Source organism: Parus major, chromosome 6 (assembly GCF_001522545.3).
Source record: "Parus major isolate Abel chromosome 6, Parus_major1.1, whole genome shotgun sequence".
NCBI classification, from domain to species: Eukaryota; Metazoa; Chordata; class Aves; order Passeriformes; family Paridae; genus Parus; species Parus major.
The window spans coordinates 17,112,466-17,135,391 of record NC_031775.1 but is presented as its reverse complement, the minus strand read 5'-3'; the positions used below and the strand labels follow the sequence as shown (position 1 = coordinate 17,135,391).

Below are 22,926 nucleotides of genomic sequence, written 5' to 3'. Positions count from 1 at the left end.
AACAATCTGTTTCCACTGTTAGGTATCCAAGTATTGTAATTATGTTTCTTGGACAAAGAAATGTGTTGCTTTGTGACTTACACAGCCCTGTGAACATGATCCTAGTCTGCTAATTATTAGTAGTAATATGGAAACTTCAAACTAGGTCATTGCCAGAAGAAGAGGAAAAGTTTAATAGCTGGCTTTCTGCTGATGTCACTGTCAGGAGCTCAATTATTCCAGCACTTGGTAAAAAGGAATGCTATAGAAATTCTCCAGTCTCCTGTAAATGGAACACAAATCTGGAATTTTTAGGTTAGTGCAGGGTAAGTCAGTTCTGGCTCGATGTCTTGATGAATTTGGTAGGATCTAAAAGCTCATGGATTCATTCCACACCAAATGAGCACCTCTGGCAGGTGCCTAGGTGCATCTGCTGAACCCTGCTATGTCCACTGTGCAAATGACCTACAGTTTGTCTCCAGTTCCTGAAATATTGACCAGACACAAAACTTCCCTTCGGTCCAAATGGAATCACCAGACTTCAGTCTTGGAGCTCTGTTTGTTTTGCCATATGAAGCCTGGCAAGCTGTTTAAGGGAGAGCCTGGGATTTGCATCAGATTGGAAACCTTCCTGTACTGCAGGGCAAGGCAAAGGACAGGACTGGGCAGATTGCTTTCCCCACGTGTCAGCTCAGTAAGTTTATACTCATGCAAATGCTTTCATATTACTGAAACCACTTCTGATTTACTTCAGTGTAAATGTCAGGGTTATCAATTTCTGATTTAGTCTTTTTAATGTCTCAGTTCACTGAGCTGCTGCAGCATATGCCTTGTGTCAGGCCTTACATGCAAAAAACACATAGGTAGATCCATCTAATTTTAAACAAAGAGGTTAAATGAGTCTGTGAAATGCTCAATATTTTTAGTTTCCTGTTGACAAACTCAAAATATTGAAGGTAGAGAAATATGTATCTATAGATTGATTTCCACCTTCAGACATATCCACACATTAAGAGGTACATGAAAATTCTTCCAAGAGCTTTGCACCACAACTATATAAAGGTGCACTGTTAAATGAAATTTTAAAAATTAGTTCAGTTATATCAACACATCTAATTGTCACTCAATAATTTCACTTTGTTGCTGAGCCAATTTTTATACTCTTACCAGAATTTTGTTTTAAACTACTAAAAAATTCTGAAGCGTTTTATACAAAAATGAAATTAGTTACTTCTTCAAGAGTGTATTAAACTAATTTATAAATTAACAACATTTTCTCTTCTTACTTGAATTCATTGCTCTGTAGATTTCTGGGCAGGTTTCAGTAGAAAGCAGAGTTCTCAAGTTTCAGACTTACTTTGGTTCCTTACCTGGTATGGATCTGTTGCAGCTTAATAGATTCCTCACTGTGAGCACATTGCTCCTGATGTGAATGTCACTCTTCAGTTTAGCTTACGTTCTTTTACTTTGTAGACAAAAGAGAAGTAAATTTAATAATTACAGCAACATTCTTTCTAAGGAAAAAGTAATGAAACCATTTTCTTTGCTACTCTTCCTTTTTTTCCCCCTGTATATGCAAAATATCTCCAGTGAAGAGCTCTGAAATTTTCCACATAACTGCATTTTTGTAAGCAGCCTTGAATTCAAACAGATAGTGTTCAGGAGAGAAAGGAATATATATCAGTATTTCATAAGTAGATAATTCATACGCTCTGGAATGGTAATCTTGGATATGCACTAATTTTTAAGATTATGGGTATAGGAAAAGACATTATTACTTGACAATTATTACTTGACAATTAAGCATTTAATTTTTGTACTACTAAGGCACTGGCAGAGCAATACTGCTAAACTGTGTAAAAGTGAATTGCCTCTGTTTGCAAGTATTCAGCCTGAGCCATTCAGCCATCAAGACAAGAGTAGAGCAGTAATTAAAATGGAAATATCCTAGTTTAAGGATGGGAAAAATTGGTGTGTTTAAAGTCCTTTGTAATAAAACTATTTGTGTAGTCACTTTGGAAACTCATTACTGTTTTAAGGAATTGATTGGATTCTTTGGAACATTACTAAATTAAGACACTGTTTTTATTTCTTTAACTTGAAGTGACATTCTGTAGATACAATTAAAATACAATATAGGTCTCATTGACTAATCATTTTATTAATATTTTCAGTCAAATTCTAGAATATTCTCTTCTCAAATTCTGTCCTTTTAAATATGTAGAAGTGCTCCTCTTTATGAGACCAAGTGAATTGTATGTATTTCTGCTGGGAAAATAAAACAAGTAACAGTGTGTGAAATGATTTAAATATTACTGTCACCTACCAAAACCAAAAAAGCAACATACCTAATTTAAATATGTTTTTATTGTTGTCAAGAAAACAAAACTTCTTAATTACCATTGGGAAAATTATATTCTATAACAATTTTCTTTTCTTCTTGTATTTGTTATAACCAACAGTAAATTGCTTTTTTCCCCCTAGGAATTTGTCAGGGAATATTTTTTCAAGTCTCATGAATGGACTTTTTTCTGAGCTGCTAGCTCTGAAAGCCCTGTGAGTATCATTCCTTTTGTTTGTAAATCTGAAATATTTCAGAAAGACATTAGAATAAACACAGCAGAGTTGCATATGAATTCAAACAGGATTGTTTCTAGAGATGCATTCCAAAAATAAAATCTGCATTATTTTGTTATCCATGTCTGGCTAGCTGTTGATGAGCTGCCATCTTTACCTTTTGCAGGGAAATGGATAGCACTGACAATTCAACCCCATTCCTGACTAGCCCAATCTAGTGCTCCTGACTAGCATCCCTTTTTTTTTCTTTTTATTTATAATCTTAAACTTTTCCATGACTTCATGCATTACATTGTACTTGGCCTCTGACTGCACAAACCCAGTAATGTTAAACATTTTTCCTGGGATTATAATAACAGTTCCCAGTTACTGATATTAATTGTGCCTGCCTAAGATTTAAGAGTGTGTACTGAATGTTTCTAGAGAGCTTTTTAGTAAATGAAAGTATGCTGTAGTATGATTTTCTGCAGTAACACAGACTCAAAATTATTTCAGTAGTCAATGATGCTGTTCTGGAACCAAATCCAGAATTTTTGCATAATGTTATGGAAGTAATTACCAGTGGGGCAATGTGTATTGGTTGTCTCAGGCTGTCTTTGTATTCATGCATCCATAGTTATGCATTTATCCAGAAGTGTCTTTGGAATTAGATTATTTATATCTAGCAGAAGAAAGTGTGTTCATGGAAACTGCATGTGTACCAACTGTGGTCATTCTTTGCCTTTGTAGACATTTCAACACTGATTCACTGATTTGTGACTGTAACCTAAAGTGGGTCTTGCAGTGGGCCAGGAATGCTTCAGTCCGAATAGCAGAGGAAACAGTTTGTGCTTACCCCAGTGCTTTACATGGACTGTCACTTTATAACCTGAAGGAAAACCAGCTGATATGTGGTGAGTTCTACTCTCATTTAGCATTACAAATTGAATCCAGAGAATATACTAAAAAAAAAAAGGAAATTATGAAAAAAAATTTAAAAAATAATATATCTGACAGGTATGTGACACAAAAGATACACCTAAAAAAGAGAACAGCAGAAAACAGACATTTCTTATTTCATATCTCAAGAACACCACTGTTCTGCAATATATTCAGTAATATGTGATTATAATGTAAGAATTTAACTGTGATGCTAGTTCTACATTGTATTCTTTGTGAAACTGAGGATTCCTACAGAAGTTTATGTAATGTTTCTTTCAAGTTATGTGTCTGACAGTGTGATATTGATGTCAAATTTAATTCTTATATTTTTTTATCAACCTGTAACTATATGTTCAAGCACTGCTTCCTGGGGGTGAATGGAATACTTGCAGTGAACTTCAGTTAGGTAAATTCTGTATTTGAAGAAGTGAAATGTTTTTTGGATATTTTCCACCATAAAAAACATGATAGATAGAGTGTGTGGGAGAAAGCAAAAAAATATGGATAAGTAAAGAAAACTCATTTCACAATGGGCATTGTCTAGCAATGAGCAGATTAAACCAGAGTTTTTTAAAAGTATCACACAGCAGAGAAAGGATCACTGCCTGAGATGATGCCAGTGGGTTCCAGAATCAAAAGTCTAATTTCACACATAGTTGATTAATTTCAGAATCTTTGAATCTTTTACATGCTTGAATGACAGAAAATTGCTGAGACTGTGGCTTTGCTAATGTCTTTTGCAAACAAAAGGAGAGTCACACGTTTCTCCTAATAACCACAGGAAGAATGATGTGTGTTGCTATCAAACATGTTTATAGCAGAAGGGAGATCAGCTGACTGGAATTATATATAGAGAATGGGTTTTAACATCAAATACATACATTATAAGTTGGAAGAGATTTGAAAAGATGTGAATATTACCTACAGATGGTCCCTCAGGTGAATTGTTAAGGAAACACAGATGGGTGTCTGGAGGCAGATATGGAACGGGCTCTTGGGAGAAAAAGGCAGAGACATTTCCAGTAGCCTCTGTTACCAAACATTTGAATTCTGCAATACTCTTCAAATATCAAACTCACATTTTATAGAGAGCCAGCATGGGCATCCTCATAGAGATCCATTTCCCAGCAGGAAAAGTACTTCTAGAAGTGTTGGCACGATCAGGAGAGTGATTAAGGACTGTTAATTGGTATTTCCAGGTAATAAGTGAATATAAATCTCTGAACTACAGAGGGAATGAAAGCAATTTCTCAGAATTTCATAATTTAATTCCTAATAGGACTTCCTATCACACCTTTGATAGAGAATTTATGATGCCCATCTAGTTCTGACTCCTATTTACAATCTCCACAGAACACTTGACAAGGGCTGTAATGACAGCCAGTGGCTTGACATTGCTTCCAATACCCACAGAGAATTTTACAGTGGTTATAATTGCTGAGCCTTCCACCAGCTCTGTAATATCTGCCAGGTATTTCATGGTGCTCAGAGTATCTGCTGGGTAGCTCACAGTGCCCAGAACATTTAGCAATTTCATTTTCACTACGTTAATTTGAGTTTAGGCATAATAGAGGGCTGTCTGGCACCAAAATAATAATAGCTATTGAGAACGATTTATAAATATTATGTGTTGAAATATGCACAGAGCTGATCAAATTAAACATATCTTAAAGAAAATATTGAGTGACTTAAAAATTATAAACTCCTTAATGTGAACATCATCCATACTGTCAGACATTTTCATTTATAGTCACTGATCTTCCTTCGACATGCTAAAAGATGTCATGAGATATCACAGTCACAAGATGAGCAAAAAATAGAAGAATGAAAGGGAAAAAAACAAAACTAGGAGAGAAATGGGCAGAGTTTTACAGGAGAGTTAAGGAATGAACCAAAAAATCAAAGTATGTGTATTCTGAATAGCTACAGGGAGCAGTTTGCCATCAGCTTTTTAGATTTATTTTATATGTTGAGGTGAGAAAAAAATCATCTTTTGAATTTCTTCCTGGCAAATCTTTCTCATGCATCTACTGACTCATGTTGGCCAAAGTAGTAAGTTGCCTGTTGGAAACAGTTAAAAACCTGCTTTAGGGGCTTTTAGGAGCTAAGTAACTGCACAGTTTTAGAATTCCCAGGGTTCTCCTTGCGTATTTCACTAACAGCTTTTAAGAGCTACTTAAATCTTCTTTAGCAAAATTCTCCAACTGTCAGAAATGTTTGGTTAAAACAACAATTCTTGACAATTTTGGAAATAAGGCTGAAAAGCTAGTTTGATGACAAAATATGGTTTTGCCCCTGTCTTCTGCCTTAATGGTGAGGGACTGTGATGAATTCATAATGGTATGGACAGAGTATCTTTCTGAAAAATGGTTTTGAAATTGGCTTCATGCAGTGCCTTGTTACTCTTTCTCCGTGACTCCAAATACAAGTTACTCAATTTCCAGGAGGAAAATTACATTTTCCTGAATATGAGTGCTATAAATTCCACCTGAGGTCTGATAGGAGTCTGCGCTTTTCCCTGGCTCACATCATCAGCAGGGCTGGATTCTCTAGGCCAAATTCTTCACTCAGGAAAGACGTGTATGAGCTTTTGTCTTAAGGAGATTATGAAAGATTGCTGTTAAAGCTGGGTTTTGATTATTTATACTGATGAATGAGATATTAGAATTCAGCTTCTCAGTCTCAAAACTGTATTGATGTTACTAAACAGCATGAAGAAGTAAAAATTAAGTTGTTCTGCAAATTACAGTTGACATACAACTGTGAGGGAGTGCTTTTCTGTTAGAAAATGTTGACTCATCAAAACAGATGTTTGGAAAAGGGCTGAATTTGTTTTTTCCCCCACTTAGATTTTATTTAAAAGTTAGAAAGTTGTTGACATAATATCAATAATATTTAGATTGAAGTTTTGACTAAAATGCTCAAAATATTTACTAAATATTGCCAAAAAAAATATTGGAAAGGTCAAAGTATAAAAACAATTTTTATAGTGCCCAAAGACATTTATTTGTTTGTTTGCTTGTTAATTTATGCCACAGAGAAAATGATCTAATTCTCCTGGGACAGAATGCTGCTCCTCATACAGATCTCCTACAAATTAAAATCTTGGGGTTTGAATATGTATATGCTTTACTGATTTTTATAAATAAGTAATTGAGAACATGTTATTCCCTTTAGTTAATTAAAAAAGAAATTGCTTGAAAAGAAAATATAAAAGGATATTGAGAAATCTGGGTTTTTTTGCTTAGAGTTTATTGCATTAATACATAATAAATTACATTTTTATTCTTTATCATTAAGCATTTTTTCTTGCAGTTGGTAAATAAGTTTTGTTCTTTTTTGGTGTCAGTAGCTTTTCAGGTTTCTGTGGTCTAATCATGGTCATGATATGGTTGCATGGATCTATAAAGCAGACAGGTGCAAAGAACTAGAGATAGTGTCTTGGATCTCAGGAAATCTAAATGCAGAAAAGAGTTTACATGGTTTTCAAGTGGTTTTGCTCTGCTCAACCAGATGGTTTGCTGTTCATTGCACCCCAGCACTTGCAGGCAAGCTCGCTGTGCTGCATGAGACCTTTCCTGTAGCTGTCCTTACCTCTCCAGACTGTGAGGCAGTCTGCCAGAAAGCCCCATAAAACAATCTTAAACAGTCCTGGGTGGCTCAGGCCACGTTAGGAGAGCTTGCATATCTGACCCCATATGAGATGCTGGCTAAAGGTAATTCCCAAAAGCCACGTTCACCCTTTTTGTCTGTGTTGGTGTAAAGCGATGCACAGGTCTTTTCCTGGGAAGAAACAAATCCATTGCTCCTCTCTGTATTATGCTTCTGTATTAAATGTTTCTGTTTCCCAGTTCTTCATGGTCTGTGTTGAATTGAATGGGAGAAAATATCTTTCCATGTTGAGCTGCTTCAACACGGGACTGTAGGACAAGAGTTACACGAAGTTCTATGATACAGCATTATTTCTTCACCTATACTCTGCACATCTCTGGAAAACCCATGCTGTTGCAATAATTACAGCCAGCAAATGGAGACAATTAGCAGAGCTAGTATTTATACATGTTCTCTGTATACCATCTGCAGCAAATAAACTTCAAAGGTAAAGGAAATACCTGTAAGCACAAACATTAGATACATTCATTGAAGACACAGTCTCAGGGGAAAATATGGTACAAACAGAACTTGCAAAACACAGAGTAACAGCAAATTACAAGACAAATATCCCAACTGAGTAATTTTCTTTCTTGTATTAACATGGGTGAGGTCTCATCTGGTTTTAGGTACCATCCCATCTACCGTAAGTACTTCTCTATTCACAGGAGACTGTTTTTCAGAGGTGGAGTATCCAGAGCTTCAGTACCCAGAAGCTTGATTTGAATTCTCTTGTTGCTCTGTGTGCTTCACATTCATGAAAATCAACTGTAGGGTGTTTCACAGAGGGGTCATTTCAGTAAATTATTTTAAAAGTAAGTATTATGCCAGAATTTGTGTTTTGTCCATGCGTGGTGCATCTGTTGGTTGTGATCCACAGACTTGTATTTACATCAAAGTTACAGTGAGAAATTCTTTGAGTTGGTTCATAATTTACTAAAAGCTTTCATAGTCAATTTGGACTTCCACTGGGGACATCAAGGAGCGAGCACTCAAAATAGAGCTGGAGTTTTGTCTGGGTAGGATCTGTGTGGTGAGGCTGCTGCCATGCCTTAGGGCTGTCTACTGAGAAAAGTGTTCACACTGCAGTGGAATAAAAATCCATCCTACTGAAAACAGAGATGAGAAAAGAAGATAAGAATTACAAGTCGTGAGAGTCCAACAGTGTTTGAATTATTACTCAGTCCCTGAATTCTGTAAACTACCTTAGTTTAAAGTGTTAGCTCATGAGTGAAATTAGCAAGTTCTGACTCATAAAATATTATTGAAATGTGGGGTTTGGGATATGATAGACGCCCTTCTTAGGAGGGACACTTCAAAGGGAGAAGGGAAAATCAAAGAGATAAATCCTTTTCTCACTTCTGTATTCTGCAATAAAATTCTTTAAATGTTTCATAGAAAATGTAAATAATTTATTGGAAGGGAGGAGATAAAGTTGTTAGGGAATTGTTTGTACTTAACCAGCACCTTGTCTTTTGTAGTTTGCCTCACTTCACTGAGAATCAGAGTATCTGTTCCCCCAAAGGAGCAGAGTCAGGGTAAAATGTAGGCACTTTTTGCTCTGATGCTTTGTACCTGTTCACATGGAAACTTGTGCAAAGCAAAAGAAAAAAAAGAAGAAAACACATTTGTATTCTATATGTATTCATTTGACTTGTGCTTTCAGAGATTTCTAGTCCATTTTAAGATTCAATTTCTTACAAAGGTAGGAAGTGCTTTCATCATTACCTATCTACTGTCACATTTTCTAATCTGCATTTCTCATACTTAAATATCAGGAGAACATTAGGGTACATTTCTCTCAGGCCACATGCTGCTCCCTAGTATATTTTTATAAGTAATTTTTTCTTTTTTTGCAAGCTTACCTAAAATAGCAAAAAATTCAAAACATTCCAGACATTTAAAATAAATTAGAGTAATACCATTGGGAAAAAATAGAACATTTTCTTTTCTAGACTTTCTCTATAAAGCACTTCCATTTTTTTGAAGCAGCCTTTCTTTTCCTTGACATAGATTCTTAAAACACAGTGTGTCTTTAAATGCTTTCTCAGCAATGATGGAATAGTGTTGTTTTAGTGTTGTTGTATTGGTTGAAATGTCTTTATAATTTTACCTGACGCAGTTGCACATTGTTTCACCATCATAGTAAGTTACTATCCACTGTCCAATAGTAAGAACCTTGAAAGAAATATAATATGACATACTTTTAAAATGCTGAAAAAGGTAAAAAAACCTAGATACTGGGGAATTTTGTCTTTGAAAGAACTTTTTCAACAATTAAATTTAAGATGAAATCAACTGAATGTATTCAGCCTTGACCTGTGTCAGTTTTTAAGAATACTGTCAACTCTTTTGTGTCAGGGATATTGGTTAAGAAGTGAGATTTGAAATTCCTTTTTTCATGTGGTGCCAAAAGTTGAATATCTACATTGCCATTCAAGACTTAAAATTATATATATTTGCACATAAATTGTCCTTAAAAGTTTCCTTTTCTATGTAAAATATATTACAAGAAGAAACACTGGCTTAAAATTATCAAGGAGTATTTTTTCTTCATTTATTTTTTCTCATTGTACACAAAACATATTTTTGGTCTGATTTTTTTACTTACTTAGGGATAGGTTTGAGATTATTGTTTCAACCATTTCTTTCTTAATTTACAAGTCATTCTTACTACATTAACACAGTGTAAATATTGAACTGTGGGGGGTTTTCAGTATGTAGTAACTGAGTAAACTCAAAACCTCAAGGAGGAAGAATGATGGATTAATTATCCAGATTTAGATTTTAGTCCTGCAGTTTCTTGGCAGTCCACAGGTAGCTTGCTGCATTCATGCAACATCATTGTCTTCCAGAAGATGCAGAATCAAGACTTCAGCTCTAATTCTGCAGGGAGTGCCTAATCACATGAATAAGTCTAATTATGTTAAAAGAGGAATATTCACACTAATAACCTTTCACAGGATTAGGTTTTGCACGATATGGATAGTGATACAATTAGCAGTATTTAAATCCTCCTCCAATTACTTTTGGTTTACAATGTTAGCAATTCAGGATTTTCTTTAAAAAGAAAATATGCATAATGACAGAATGTATATAAATCAGATAATAAAACTCTATATTTAGGCTATTTCAAAGATAGATGGAGTAAATTCATTTTATGTCAGAGCTAAGTGGCCATTTTTTTACCGAAGTTGGTTTTCATATTATCATTAGGTAGTATGAAATGAACAATACTTTAACCTTTTGTCTCCAAATTCAAGATTTCTCATCTAATATGATCAGTCTCAAAATTGAGGGAAAGGACTATGATGCCCTAAATTTAATATTAAACATTGTTATCTAATTTCTTTAGTGGCAGTTTAGAACACTGCTGCAAAATTGAGACCATAAAATTAGTAACAGTTAAATCTTATGTGAAATAGCAGAAATATTAAAATGTTCCTTTGAGGATGAAATTTTACTACAACATATTTTCTTGCATCTGTGCTCACACATGAAAATCCAGTTCAACAGAAATTTTAATCCCTGAAATCTTGCTGATTTAAGTGCTGGAAATGTACCCAGTTGGTTTTTTCCTCCATCGCTTACTCTTATATACTGCATTAGAGGTATTTAATGTACACTTTTATCTTATTTTCTGCATTGTCTTTGGCTACTGTTCCAAAAATCATGCAAAATAGCTGAAGAAAAAATTAACCAAGGTGGAGTGAGAATAGCAGTGAAATGAGGCCTTTTTAATCTTCAAACTTCTGCCCTTGATCACTTAGCTATTCAAAAGCCAGTTGCTCATGAACAAAACAATGTTAAAATAGATAGCCTTGACTACAACCCATTGAGTACCTCTGAAGATATGTTCTTTATTTATTATGGTAACATGAACACTAAAACACTAGGGTTAAATTTTATACTAGTGATTTCTAGATAAAATTGTATTAGCTTTTTAACAAGCCAGTAACAACACTTATTAGAGTTTGCTGTGATTAATCTGAATTGTTACTGTAGGAAAATTCCCAGTAAAGCTTCCATCCTAACAATCTCTCTTTATATACTGGCATTTCACATTTTTATAGTACACTTCAACATACAGCACTTCCTTTAATGTTTGTATAAAAATGGCTGTTGAGAGCTTCTGACACTGACAGCTGGGCTGAAAGGAGTTTAGGGTGGAAAACTTTTATACTTCAACAGAATTGTTGCTCCATCAGTATTTCTTTTATTAACTTTTTTTTCTTTTTTACATTCTGGCATAGAAGAGAACTGTGATGCCTGCTGGACTATGGGCAGTTAGGGACAATCACTGACACTCTTGGGACCTTCCTGCCACCATCTTTCTGTGATCTGACTGCGCAGTTATGATTTGAAAATAAAAAAGGTTTAAAGTTTGGGAAGATGAGTGCTACCACTGCACTTCCCAGTTAGATAAGGCTAATCAGTATATTTGATTGTACCTGTTGGACCAATTGGAGTGGGTCCAGAGAGGAGCCACAAAGATGATTTGAGGCATGGAACATCTTTCCTGTGAGGAAAGGCTGAGGGAGTTGTGGTTGCTCAGCTGCAGAGGGGAAGGCTCCAAGACCTCAGTGCATCCTTTCAGTACCTAGAGAGGGTTTATAAGGAAAACAAAAGCAGATTTTTAGTAGAGCCTGTAGCAATAGGAGAAATGGTGTTAAACTAAAAGGATCTATTTACATTAACTATAAGGAAGAAGTCTGTTACAATAAGGGTGGTGAGACACTGACAGTGGGTGATACAGAAATGTGGTGGATGCACCACTCCTGAAAACATTCAAGTTCAGGTTGGATGGGACTCTGAGCAAACCTGGGCAGCAAATGTCCCTGCTCATTCTGGGGGCAGTTGGACAAGGTGGCATTTAATGGTCCATTCCAACCCAAACCATTCTCCAATTTTGTGATTTTGTAGAACTGGGTGCTTTACCTTTCCACTGCCATTTTTATTAAATGCAAGCTGTAATGAATACGCAAAGCCATGAGCCAGCCAGTTCACTTGCCATAAGGGTAATTTGAGTAATCAAAATTAGCTTTCTAACAGTGGGTTTCTGACTGTGCCAGGAAGAAATTCGTGTTGATGAATCTTCCATTGCCATAGCTGTCAATATGTTGTGGTCGTCAAGTTCCAGCATATGGCAAGTAATCAAATGCTCCCCAGCTTCTGAAGTAGAGTTCTGGGACAATTTGAAAATAAAAAATTGAAAAGTTGCAGCAGTTCTATTTGATAGGAAAGAAATCAGTGATGAGAAAACTATTTGCCTATTCTTTAGATTTCTATGCCACTGCAAGACAGTGCAATCTTTTAATTGTTTAACTGGAACAAAACATTGAATTTCATGTTGTGGAAATCTTTCAAGTAACTGTTGCCATTTTACAGATTAAAATGTTATGATATTTGACATTTATATTAAATAAATGAAACCTATTATTAAATAAGTGAAACCTGTTACCTCTGTTTTTCACTGCCTCTACTTTCCTATCAAGTACATCACTGCTATCATCAGTAAATAAGAAAGGGCTTTTCCACTCATAAGACACATCAGTCCCTGTGCAAGAAGGATAATTTAGTTTTACTGGAATTTAGAAATCTGGAGGAAACTCCTGTAGACAAAGACAGGTTAAATAAATTTGTCACGGCTGGAAATGTCATCCATCTGCTGAGTGTTAGATGAAACCTGTATTACTTGGATTTGCCAAAAGTGACTGGATTTGAATTGTACATTACCCAGCTCAGCCTTTCTTAGTTTCTATGTAGCTATAAATTATTTTAAGTAAATAAATCAGATTAGTTATAGAATCCAAGTGAGTCTTGAAGACTCATCCAAAGCTATGATTGTAGCTCATCTTGGCATATTTATACTGAATTTTAGCTCCTTTTGTGTCTGTGGAATTACCTCTATGAGGTTAGCTAACCCACTACCTGGAGCACCAGTAGTAATGGACTGTGACAGCCTGGGCTCACTGTCCTTCTAACTTAGGATAAATACTATTTACTGCTTCTGCTGATCTCCTTTGATGGCTTTACAGAAGTTTGCAGGAGTATGAAAACACAATAAAGAACTTGTAGCTTTAGGTAAAACAGCATATATGTCAGAAATCTTGCTCTTTGGTTAGTGGCTACCATTTCAGTGTTGCACTTAGCATTACAAAATAAAAAAATAACCCCATAATTTAATTACAGGATGCTGGGAAGGAAAAAAAATAACAACGAACCAACCAAAGCAAAAAACACTCCTTGATATTCCCGTTTGAAAAGCATGTATGAGAGTGAAAGGGGCTGATAAAATGGTGTGGAATATCTCTAGCCATGCCAGTATTATGAAGCTGGTGGAAATAAGAAAGCTATTACACGAACAAAAGCTCTGTTTTTTCTGCATGTGATACAAAGCTTTCTTGTCCCAAGCCCAAGAGATTTACCTTATTCTGCTGTGTTTAATACATGTTGGCATCTGTATTTACTTGATATTATGTTGAAATTGAAGCCAGGTACAGCTTTTATTAAAACTGAAGCTTGGCCTCAGCTCTGTCTGCATTCTTGACTCCCTTGGCACGTGGTGTGGTCTGTGACCTTCTACACCAAACGTTTCCTCACTGCCAGCAAATTGTGCAACACAGAACTGGCGCTGGTGTGCTGGCACCTCCCTTTTTGGCAGAGCTGGCTGTTGGAGCAATTCAGATCACGCTCTTTTCTCCGGTTCCATTCGGTAAATATCATCAGATATAATTTTACATTGTCAGCAATTCAGATTTTTAACTAATGTTTTTCAATTTGTTTTTCCTCATTTTCATCTGTCCTTTTTCTTGGATTGGTTCCTTTGCTTTGTCCTCACTTCCAGCTTTCCCCCACTGTGCTTTCCATGCACATATCTTTCCCACTGAGACTGTATACAAATATTAGAGCTCTAACTCACACTTTTGTCAGCAGGATGTGCCGCACTCTGTAGGCACACTCGGTTCAAATAAAAAGCCCATTGCCAATACAATAAATCAAGTGATTAACAAGAAGCAAAATGCCAACCTTCCGGTTTTTTTCTGTCCCAGGACCTTGTGATACACTGTAGAAAACTGAATTTTCTACCAATAAACTGAAGTCAAAGGCATGTCCTGAGAGGTGAGCACTGGAGTGCTGAACTCTGAAGTGTGGGCAGCCTGGAGAAACCTGTGGATTTTCCTATTTCTGGTAGTGTGAAAACTGTTGATAGCAAACAAAGCCAGTTATTGAGGACCAGGAAAAAGTACAGCAAGGAGACTGTTTCTGGGAGACTGGACAGCACAGGTTTATGCACTTAGTAGCTGTAGAGCTGAGCTGCCCAGGTTGAAGGTTTTGCAGCTGGAAATGCAAGGGAGGTGGCTGGAGGTGGGACAGTTTCTCCAGTACCTTGTGCTGGTCATGCTGGTTAATGACTAGCCAACTTTCTGTGGTGTTCAGACAAATCTGGGCCAGGTTTTTGTGCTTACGGGTTTGCTTTTGGTCACTCCCCCAGAAGACTCATGTGCACTCATTGGAAGTGAACATTATCTAAAGAGAGTAATATGATACTTTAAAATGTAACTAAAATATGGGTAAAAATGCCTTTATGTTCTCATTTTTACAAGCATTTTTGTTCCATGTATGTCAAGTAACAGCAGTATTTCCTTTGTGCTCTTCTCTTTTCCAATTTTTAAAACAAAATAGAAGACCAAAATTAGATAGAAAATTAAAATGCTTTTGAAATCTCAAGAGCGGAATTGGAATGAAAAAATATGAAATCCATGATGTGTGTACACTTGTGTGAGACAAATTCTTTTATAAATATATTACGAGCATATGCATTGGAACATTTCCATAGAGCTTCTGTGCACCTTGCTATATTTCTATTTTTGCTAATTGTTTTTAAAATAATTTCTCTTTTCTTTTTCAACATCTTGGGACACTTTATGCATTAAAATATAAACTCTATTTGAAAAAGACACAAGTGATAATCTTAATTCAGTGTTTTTTGTGTAACCTGATTCCTTCTGTGTATGTCCTCAGTATTCTAGTCTAGATCTAATCTGAAGTACAAGACTAGATGGCATAGAGAGTCTGGCCTTCAGTCAACAAAACCCTTTTCTGCTGAGAAGTGAAAGATAACGAAAAAGATGTAATTACTGTAATGATGGGTTAGACCTTTAGATTCATGCTGCAATCAGTGATTCCTGTGGTGCTCTGCTGCAATCATGGTTTAGTGCTGACTGGAGAGACAAGACAGGTAAAGACTGTAAAACACTCCATCAGCTCTTTATCTGGATGCCTAGAGAGGAGTCACACCTCTCATTTGCACATAGGGGTGCTGGCTCCAAGCTCAAGGACAGCATGGTGGATTGTCTTGGAAGGAACATCTTGGAATATTTTTCAAGTGTGTAAAAAGTAAATAAAATCCCTGTAAATTACTCCCTCCCTTCTCAACACACAATAGTAAACATTTTAATTTTATGAAGCTGTTGTGTCTGCCATACGTGCGCACACACACACATAAATCTGGGCATCAGAGATTATATATATTTAGTAATCCAAATTTAGTCTTTATTACCCATGTAATCAAAGTAAAAAATTCAATTGTATAGGGCTATGCTTGCCAGAGCTGTTAAAGTACTGTCAAATCAATGCCAAAATAATTCCAAATACATTCAGAATTTCTTACTTCTTACTTTATTCTCAAAGTCAAGCTTGAAAGTGTGTGTACAGCGTTAATAAATAATTTTATTTTTATTCTGAATTTGAAAGATTTTTGGATTATGGATTTAAAGTAAGTATTTCCAGATGATGCTGATGTGACTCTATAATAATTTTATAGCCATTTGGGATAAAGGGTATTGGTCCTAATTGTGAAACTCTTATTGGTGCAATTAATCCTCATAACTGTGAGCTGTGTCACAGGAGTCAACTGGAACTTCTGCATGAGTAATGGTTGCAGAATCAGCCTCAGACATTTAAATCATTACTATCCCTGGAAAACAACTGAAGATTAGCTCTGGTATTAATAGTTTTATGTGGACGTCACAGAGATTAAAAGCAGATGTTTTCCAGAAGTACATATGTTTACCTTCTATGGTCTTCAAATGTCATAGTCCATAGAAATTTTATTATTTTTAATTTGAAAATGAGTTTTCAGCATTATTTGTCAATTTGGCCAACCCAAATGGGTACATTCTCAAAGTTGGTCAGGAGGATATCCTAGCATAATTGTATGTTGAATTCCAAGGGTGTGTTTAATTCATTTTGCATCTTTGTTGGCACTTAAAAGGACTTGCAAAGAAAAGCAAAATGAGTAAACTGTTGATAGGACTGATCATTAAAGAAGTAAAAAAAGAAGTAAAGAAAAGTTTTTGTTCACTTCTGGTCATTAATTGACAAAACCTGTAGAGAACACCTCATTTCTGGGTTTGGTGATCCCCAAAGCTGAAGAACAGAAGGAGTTATGGGAGAGCCTTAGACACCAACTCTCAAGACAGAGATAAATTCACAGTGATAGTGTTACACTTCATCCATATGTTGAGCAAGTTATTTATCTTGACTTAAAGATATTGATCCTCTAGTTCACACTCTTCTTCACAGCCTCATGACACAATGTCTCACTCACTGCATGACCAAAACCATTTGACCAGATACAGCATCTTCAGTTAAAAACTACTTTATTCATGAGAAATTTCCTTCTATTCCATAACTGCCTTCATAACACAACACAAAATCAAAACTTTTTGGAGAGAGAGATTCTCTCCATCTGCTAGTTAAAAATATTTAATATAAATGACTGAGACCAAGGCTGCAGCTATTGGGAATGAGGCATTAATCTGGTTTACCTTCTCTTCTCTTAATTAGAAGCCAAAGGTAATATAAAAATAGTGTTTGTTTCAAGGAATTTTTAATAGCGCATCATTGTCTCCATCTAAAAGGTGCAGTCAAAAGGTAAATTACAGGATGGGTACACAGGTAAAGAGAGCTTTCTGAAGGCTGCACTTGATAGTCAAAGCAGACAAAACATTTCAGTAGAGAGCAGCTAGTCCTTTAATCCTCCCTGTGCTTGTCCCAAATACCAGTAGCACATATTCACCTGTACCAATCTTGTGTGTTGTGCTGGCCAGCATTCCTCTTTGTATAAAAGTAGAAGTGATCCCTCTCACTGTTTACTCAAAGTAGGTGATGAATGTACTACTTAACACTTAAATAGTAGCAAGGGCCCAAATCTGGGTTTGTGAGTGCAGCTTCTCACAGTTGAAGAGTTCTGAAGCCAGCGCCTGAATGACATAAAGAATGATGTTGAGGTGGAATGCTGAGTAAGAGGAAAAGCACTATTGGTTGTCCACAAATTTTAACAGTTGTAGAACCAGTGATTATGGCTTGAAACCTGGATAGGCATGGCTAAGTTCAGCTGTTTGTTATGGGCGATGGAGGATTTTGAGGAGCAAGTTTAGGGAAGATAAAATCACAAGCAGTGAAATGGGAAAAAAAAAAAAAAAAAAAAAGGTACTTGTCAGAAGAATAGATGTTTAAGATAGTTACTAGTGGTGCAAATAGTGGAAGGGTGACCTTTCAGCTGTAGGATGAATTGATATTAATGATGAGAGGCCTTTTAATGAAAACAGAAGAAAAAGAAGGGATAAGATCTAGCTTTAAAATCCTCTTTACTCATCAAGATAGAATGATAACCAAGGTGCAAGACCAGGGGTGAGACTGCAGAGTGAGGTTAAAAAGTGACCCCGGCTCAGTGAATTGTTTTGGTGATGAAGGCTGAGGTGAAAAGGCTTTATTGTAGGAACTGTTGTGCAAGATGTTCATGATACTCTGTCAGTCATGTTTGTGAATCTTTGGTGTTTTCATTACATGAATTCCATTAGAATTCTGTGCAATGATAACAAAGTGTCAGTAGTAGTAATTTTCTTCTGCTTAAGAGCTATATCAGAAAAAAAAAAAAGAAGAGTCTCCTTTATTCCTTATTATCCCAAAGAAGATTATAATCTTCCTAGATGCAGGGCTTCTCTTTCTTCCTAAAATTCTCATTTTCAATTTTCTGAATTTAAAGAGATAGTATTAATCTCATAATAAAGAGAAAGCATTCTGCAGAATTTGTCTTAAGGTAGTTTTGAGATAAAAAGAGAAGAAAACATATATTGTCTAGAGATGCAGTCTCCAGGGAGATTTTAGGATTGAGGAAAATGGCCTTCAATCACTCTCAGATCTGTGAAATAGCAGACTTTCATCAGCGCCAAAAATGTACATACTTTCCAAATTTGCAATTTTTTTTTAAAAATTGTCTTTAGGCATTTGGGTTTGTGATTATGTGAGCTGTTGTTTGTTTTTTTTTGTAATAGCCTGCTAAGAATGGGCAGTATTCTCATTACTGGGGGGTTTCTGGGAAAGAGCTTCAAGAGATAAAGTTCATTTTAAAAATATGGTAAAAAGTGTTCATTTTTAAACAGATAAAAAGAGCTTCTTAGATAAATATTTAATGTTAAGTAATTATCTAGAGAGTAGAGATGACTTGTGGAATAGGCAGAAGGAACAGGAAATGACAAGTCGTGGGGACAGTTGAACTTAAGGGGGAAGTTTAACTATTATTAGTCTTGTTATTATCCAAATCTCAGGCATATGAAGTAGTTTGGGCTCTTTAGACAGTAAGTTCTGTTCTGGAGCACAGTGGGCATTTCCTCTACTGGCAGTGAAGTGGTCTTATAAATGTTAACTGAGCCTATATTAATAGCTGTATTTTTTCTCTTATTGGAAGAATCACTTTCTTATTCTGTACTCTTGTATAGTAAAGCATCCTGCCTTGAGGAGGAGGCTGGGCTGGAGTATCCCAAAAGATTCCTTCCAACCTCATCCATTCTGTGACCTGTTTCATGAAGCTCATTTTCTGTAGATATTCTTGTAATCCTGTGTTTTTCCGGGCTCACACCAGTGAAGAAAATGTGATCTCTAGAGGTCGTAACATGATCATACTGCAGTGGGTACTTAGTGGTCATACCTCTTATGTCAGCATTTTCACATGAAGATGTAAGGAGCTAGAATTGTGTACAGTTAGTTCACTTTACAATATTCATAAGAGAGGAATTAATTGTGAATTTTTGTTTCTACTTTTGCTTTGTTTTCCCTGCAGCTGGGCCTCTGGAACTTCCTCTCTTCGAGCTGATCCCATCACAAAGACAGGTGGTTTTCCATGGGGACCGCTTGCCTTTTCAGTGTACTGCAACCTACGTGGACAACACCACCCAAGTGCACTGGTACCACGCGGGGCGCCTGATGGAAACCGACGAACAGAGCGGCATCTTCGTGGAGGACAGCATCATTCACGACTGCTGCTTGATTACACGGTAACACACACCTCTCGTGGTAGCCAGGCTTGCAGGCAAGGGGAGCAGACTGGACACTTGCAGCGAGCCTCATGAAAAAGTGCATCAGGAGTTATTTAATTTGAAGCAATTCAGTTGCGTGCTTGAATCTGAGCACAGAGGTAGAGGATTTTCATGGCTATGATTGGCTGTGATTCCAAATTGTACTTTTTGTGTGTAAGTGTCTACATTTGATCATATATGGTTTGAAATGGATAAAAATGGTTTGTTATGCAGTAAACCATGAGAAGAAACATGAAAAAACAAGAAAACAATAAAAGCTTCTGTAGCATATGAGAGTGACTTACAGCCCAGCTGCTTCTTCATGGAACCATCTAGAAGTCTGAGTGATGGACCTATGAAGAACTATTAATTGAAAAGGCTTCGATTAGTTTTTGTAGGTTCCAATATGCTATATCCTATATTCATTAGTTAAGTAATCTTTTTGTTTCTTATTAAATATTTATCAATTTTCTGTGACTTCTACCATCTCTGTGCCTTTGTGCTTGAGAGATACAGAGATCTACAGATGCACTTGCTGATGTGAAAAGTGCAAGAGGAATGGAGTAGGCTTATATAAAGGAAGCAGAAACTAATTATTTGGCAGTGACTGTAATGTTCCAGTTTTGCTTCGGTTTTCCTGTTAAACATTATTTAATAAATTATAAATTTCAGTGTTTATTTTTGGGTTTCATCACAGAGTATTGGCTTGTCACTAAAAGCTGCTAAGTTGTTGCACACATCCTTTTGTCCTCTGCCAGTTTCCATCATTGATCAAAATGAGAGTCTGATTCTGTGTGCATGTTCTGCCTTTCTCTTTGTAGAAGATGGAGTGAAAATAGCTATGCTAATTAGCTCTGGATAATCATTAACATCTTTTCACTCAAACAGTTTCTATTAATATAATTGACCTGAAATGCTTCTTGAACTATCAAATAGAAGTTGTGAAGGAAGTCAAATTAAATCCTGTCCACTGGGGACTTCTGGCTTTATTAATTTCATCTACCCACTGATTATTTGACCCCTTTTGGAGTCCTGTAGATCTAGAGGCACAGATCTGACCTATCCTCACAGCTACTGGCTTTCTTCTAATATCAATGAAAAGGACTATTAGACCAATTAGTACAGTAATGCCAAGTGCATGAGCTATTATATAACTGCCGAGTCACTTAAATTAAAGCACGATCTTCCTATTTCCATTATATCAAAATTAAAAGACATGCTGTTAATCACCTCATTATGTTTTCCAACTGAATTATATTTTGCACTGTTTAAGCAATTTGTAAAGCATAGCAATAAACTAAAATAGTCTAAAATAGTTTTTGAAATTGCTATCCCTTTTAAAAAGCTGTAAGTAGCTTGATTGATTTTTACCTTACATTGCTTCTTTTTTTCCAGACTGTAAAATAAAAACCATTGTCTTGCATAGCATATTTTAATAAGGATGGTTCATCTCCTGCCTACCTCGTTTGCCCACTGTGCCATTTAATAGGTGACCTTGATGCTGATGGTGCAGTATGCCCTGGAATGTGCAGTATGCACATCTATTCAGAAAAAATGTTCTTTAAATGCACCATCACTTTTACTGTTACAGACTGGAAAAATACTCTGACTTGCCCAAGTTATGCGATACAGACTGTTAAAATAAGACAAAATATTCTTGAATAAAACTCAAAGTGCTTAAACAGCTGTTTAAAAGCATGCAACATTTTAATTCCTCACTTACTTGCACTACACATGGCACTTCATAATATAGAAGGGCATCAACACTGCATTTACCATGGAGCATAGTCCTAATCCAGCCAAAAATGTTAATACTCCAGCAGCTGTGCCTCTGCCTTGATCTAGGTGCTGATCAGAATTAACTTATTAAAGACATACTTCAGAACCTATTGTAAAAACTGTACGACTTTGAAATAATTTTTTTTTAAACACGAAGATATGTATTGTTAAAAATAAGAAAAGATTGGCAGCGTTGTGGCTGTTAAAATTATCTTCAGCATTTCTTAATTTTAATCCCATCTTTATGACTATGAACACTATATCTTAATTTATATAATCATTATCATAACAAAATAATATGTAATAGCATGCTTGTTACATGATACAATAGCATGTATTAGTATGCTTGTTACATGCTATTACACACTAATTTGTGATAGTTCTTAAGGCTAAACCATGGTTGTACAAGGCACAGAAACATCAGAAAGACTGTGCCTCCCTGAGGCTATCAAATGTTAAGTGTGTGATTTGGACTAAAAATAAAGGTAACCTGAAATCAGTTCTTACAGTATCACATTTTGCCTTTGCATACCTAGTCTTTACAGCAAATGTCCCCTGTCTGTGGCTTTCTGTAATTGCTCTAAAGGACAGACTTTGGCCTGTGCTACTTAGCAATTTAAAGACTTCTATAGCTGGTTTTGAACAAAGAGGTGTAGTCATGCTCCAAAAGCTGCTTATTCAAACATTTTTAGGTGGTTATTTTATTGGGTAGTTCCAGATATTTCTGGACATGGATTTACAACACAAATATCATGCTAAGCCCTTGTGTTTTATTAACTGGCACAGTAGAAGGATAAAATATCCAAATGTGTATTTTTTGTCTCCGATGATAAAGCAGAATAAACTAAAATAAATATTTTTGTTACAATAATTAAACTAAAGTTTTGAACTGTATTCCGGTCTATGACATTTTTCTTGGCAAGGAGTATTCCCTTACAGGAGATCTTGAAAAGGTGTTTTCAATTCTGCTGCTAGCTTGCATTTATCATTTCTTGCCAATGATAATAATATTTGATTTTGCTGCTGTTTAATTTTCTGTCATTATGCCTGTGTACAAATGTCATAGTCATATAGGAAAATATACATATGATGTGGGACTAATTTCCTATCATTTGTGAATGGCTTTAGATGGATTTGTTAATGGTGCTTCCATGAAGACAGGCTAATTTCTTTAACCTGGAATACTGTATCAGTTTAATAATAAGCAGTAATTCTAACTCAACACATTCTGATTCTGTGATATCCCTGAAGCCACATAGAGGGAAGGTCATGTAGGATTCTCTGCAGAGCAGTATCTTTTCCAGCTTCCCCACTGTTCCCTTTCAGTTCTTGGAGAAGCCAGCGGGACAGTTATTAGAACAGTAAACTAGAAAAGGGAATTATTTTAGTTCTATGAACCAAAAAACTCCTCAATGGCAGAGTTACTTTAATTTCCAAGAAGTTTCTTATTTACCACAAAGAATATAATGACAATTTTTTAAGTCTTTTTACTTCTATTCTGTAAATACTTGTGTAGAGTGTTTAACAGTGCTGATGCCCCGACAGCTGTAATAGCTGCTCTGGGACCATTCGAGTTCACAAGTGCTCCTTCTGAAAACATTAAACTGTGAAGAAAGTTAAGAACCCATAAAAAGGAGAGCTACAGCTGGGGAAACCA

General features: G+C 35.9%; 1 protein-coding gene across 1 annotated transcript in view; it reads left to right on the top strand.

The window, feature by feature from the left end:
- The window catches only part of ADGRA1 (adhesion G protein-coupled receptor A1), a 258,887-nt gene that overhangs the window by 105,424 nt on the left and 130,537 nt on the right, over positions 1 to 22,926 (top strand). Inside the window, exons 5-7 of the mRNA XM_015633408.3 lie at positions 2,464 to 2,535; positions 3,286 to 3,449; positions 19,256 to 19,469. Of these exons, the coding sequence (XP_015488894.1) occupies positions 2,464 to 2,535; positions 3,286 to 3,449; positions 19,256 to 19,469 (450 nt within the window). The remainder of the gene's footprint in view (positions 1 to 2,463; positions 2,536 to 3,285; positions 3,450 to 19,255; positions 19,470 to 22,926) is intronic.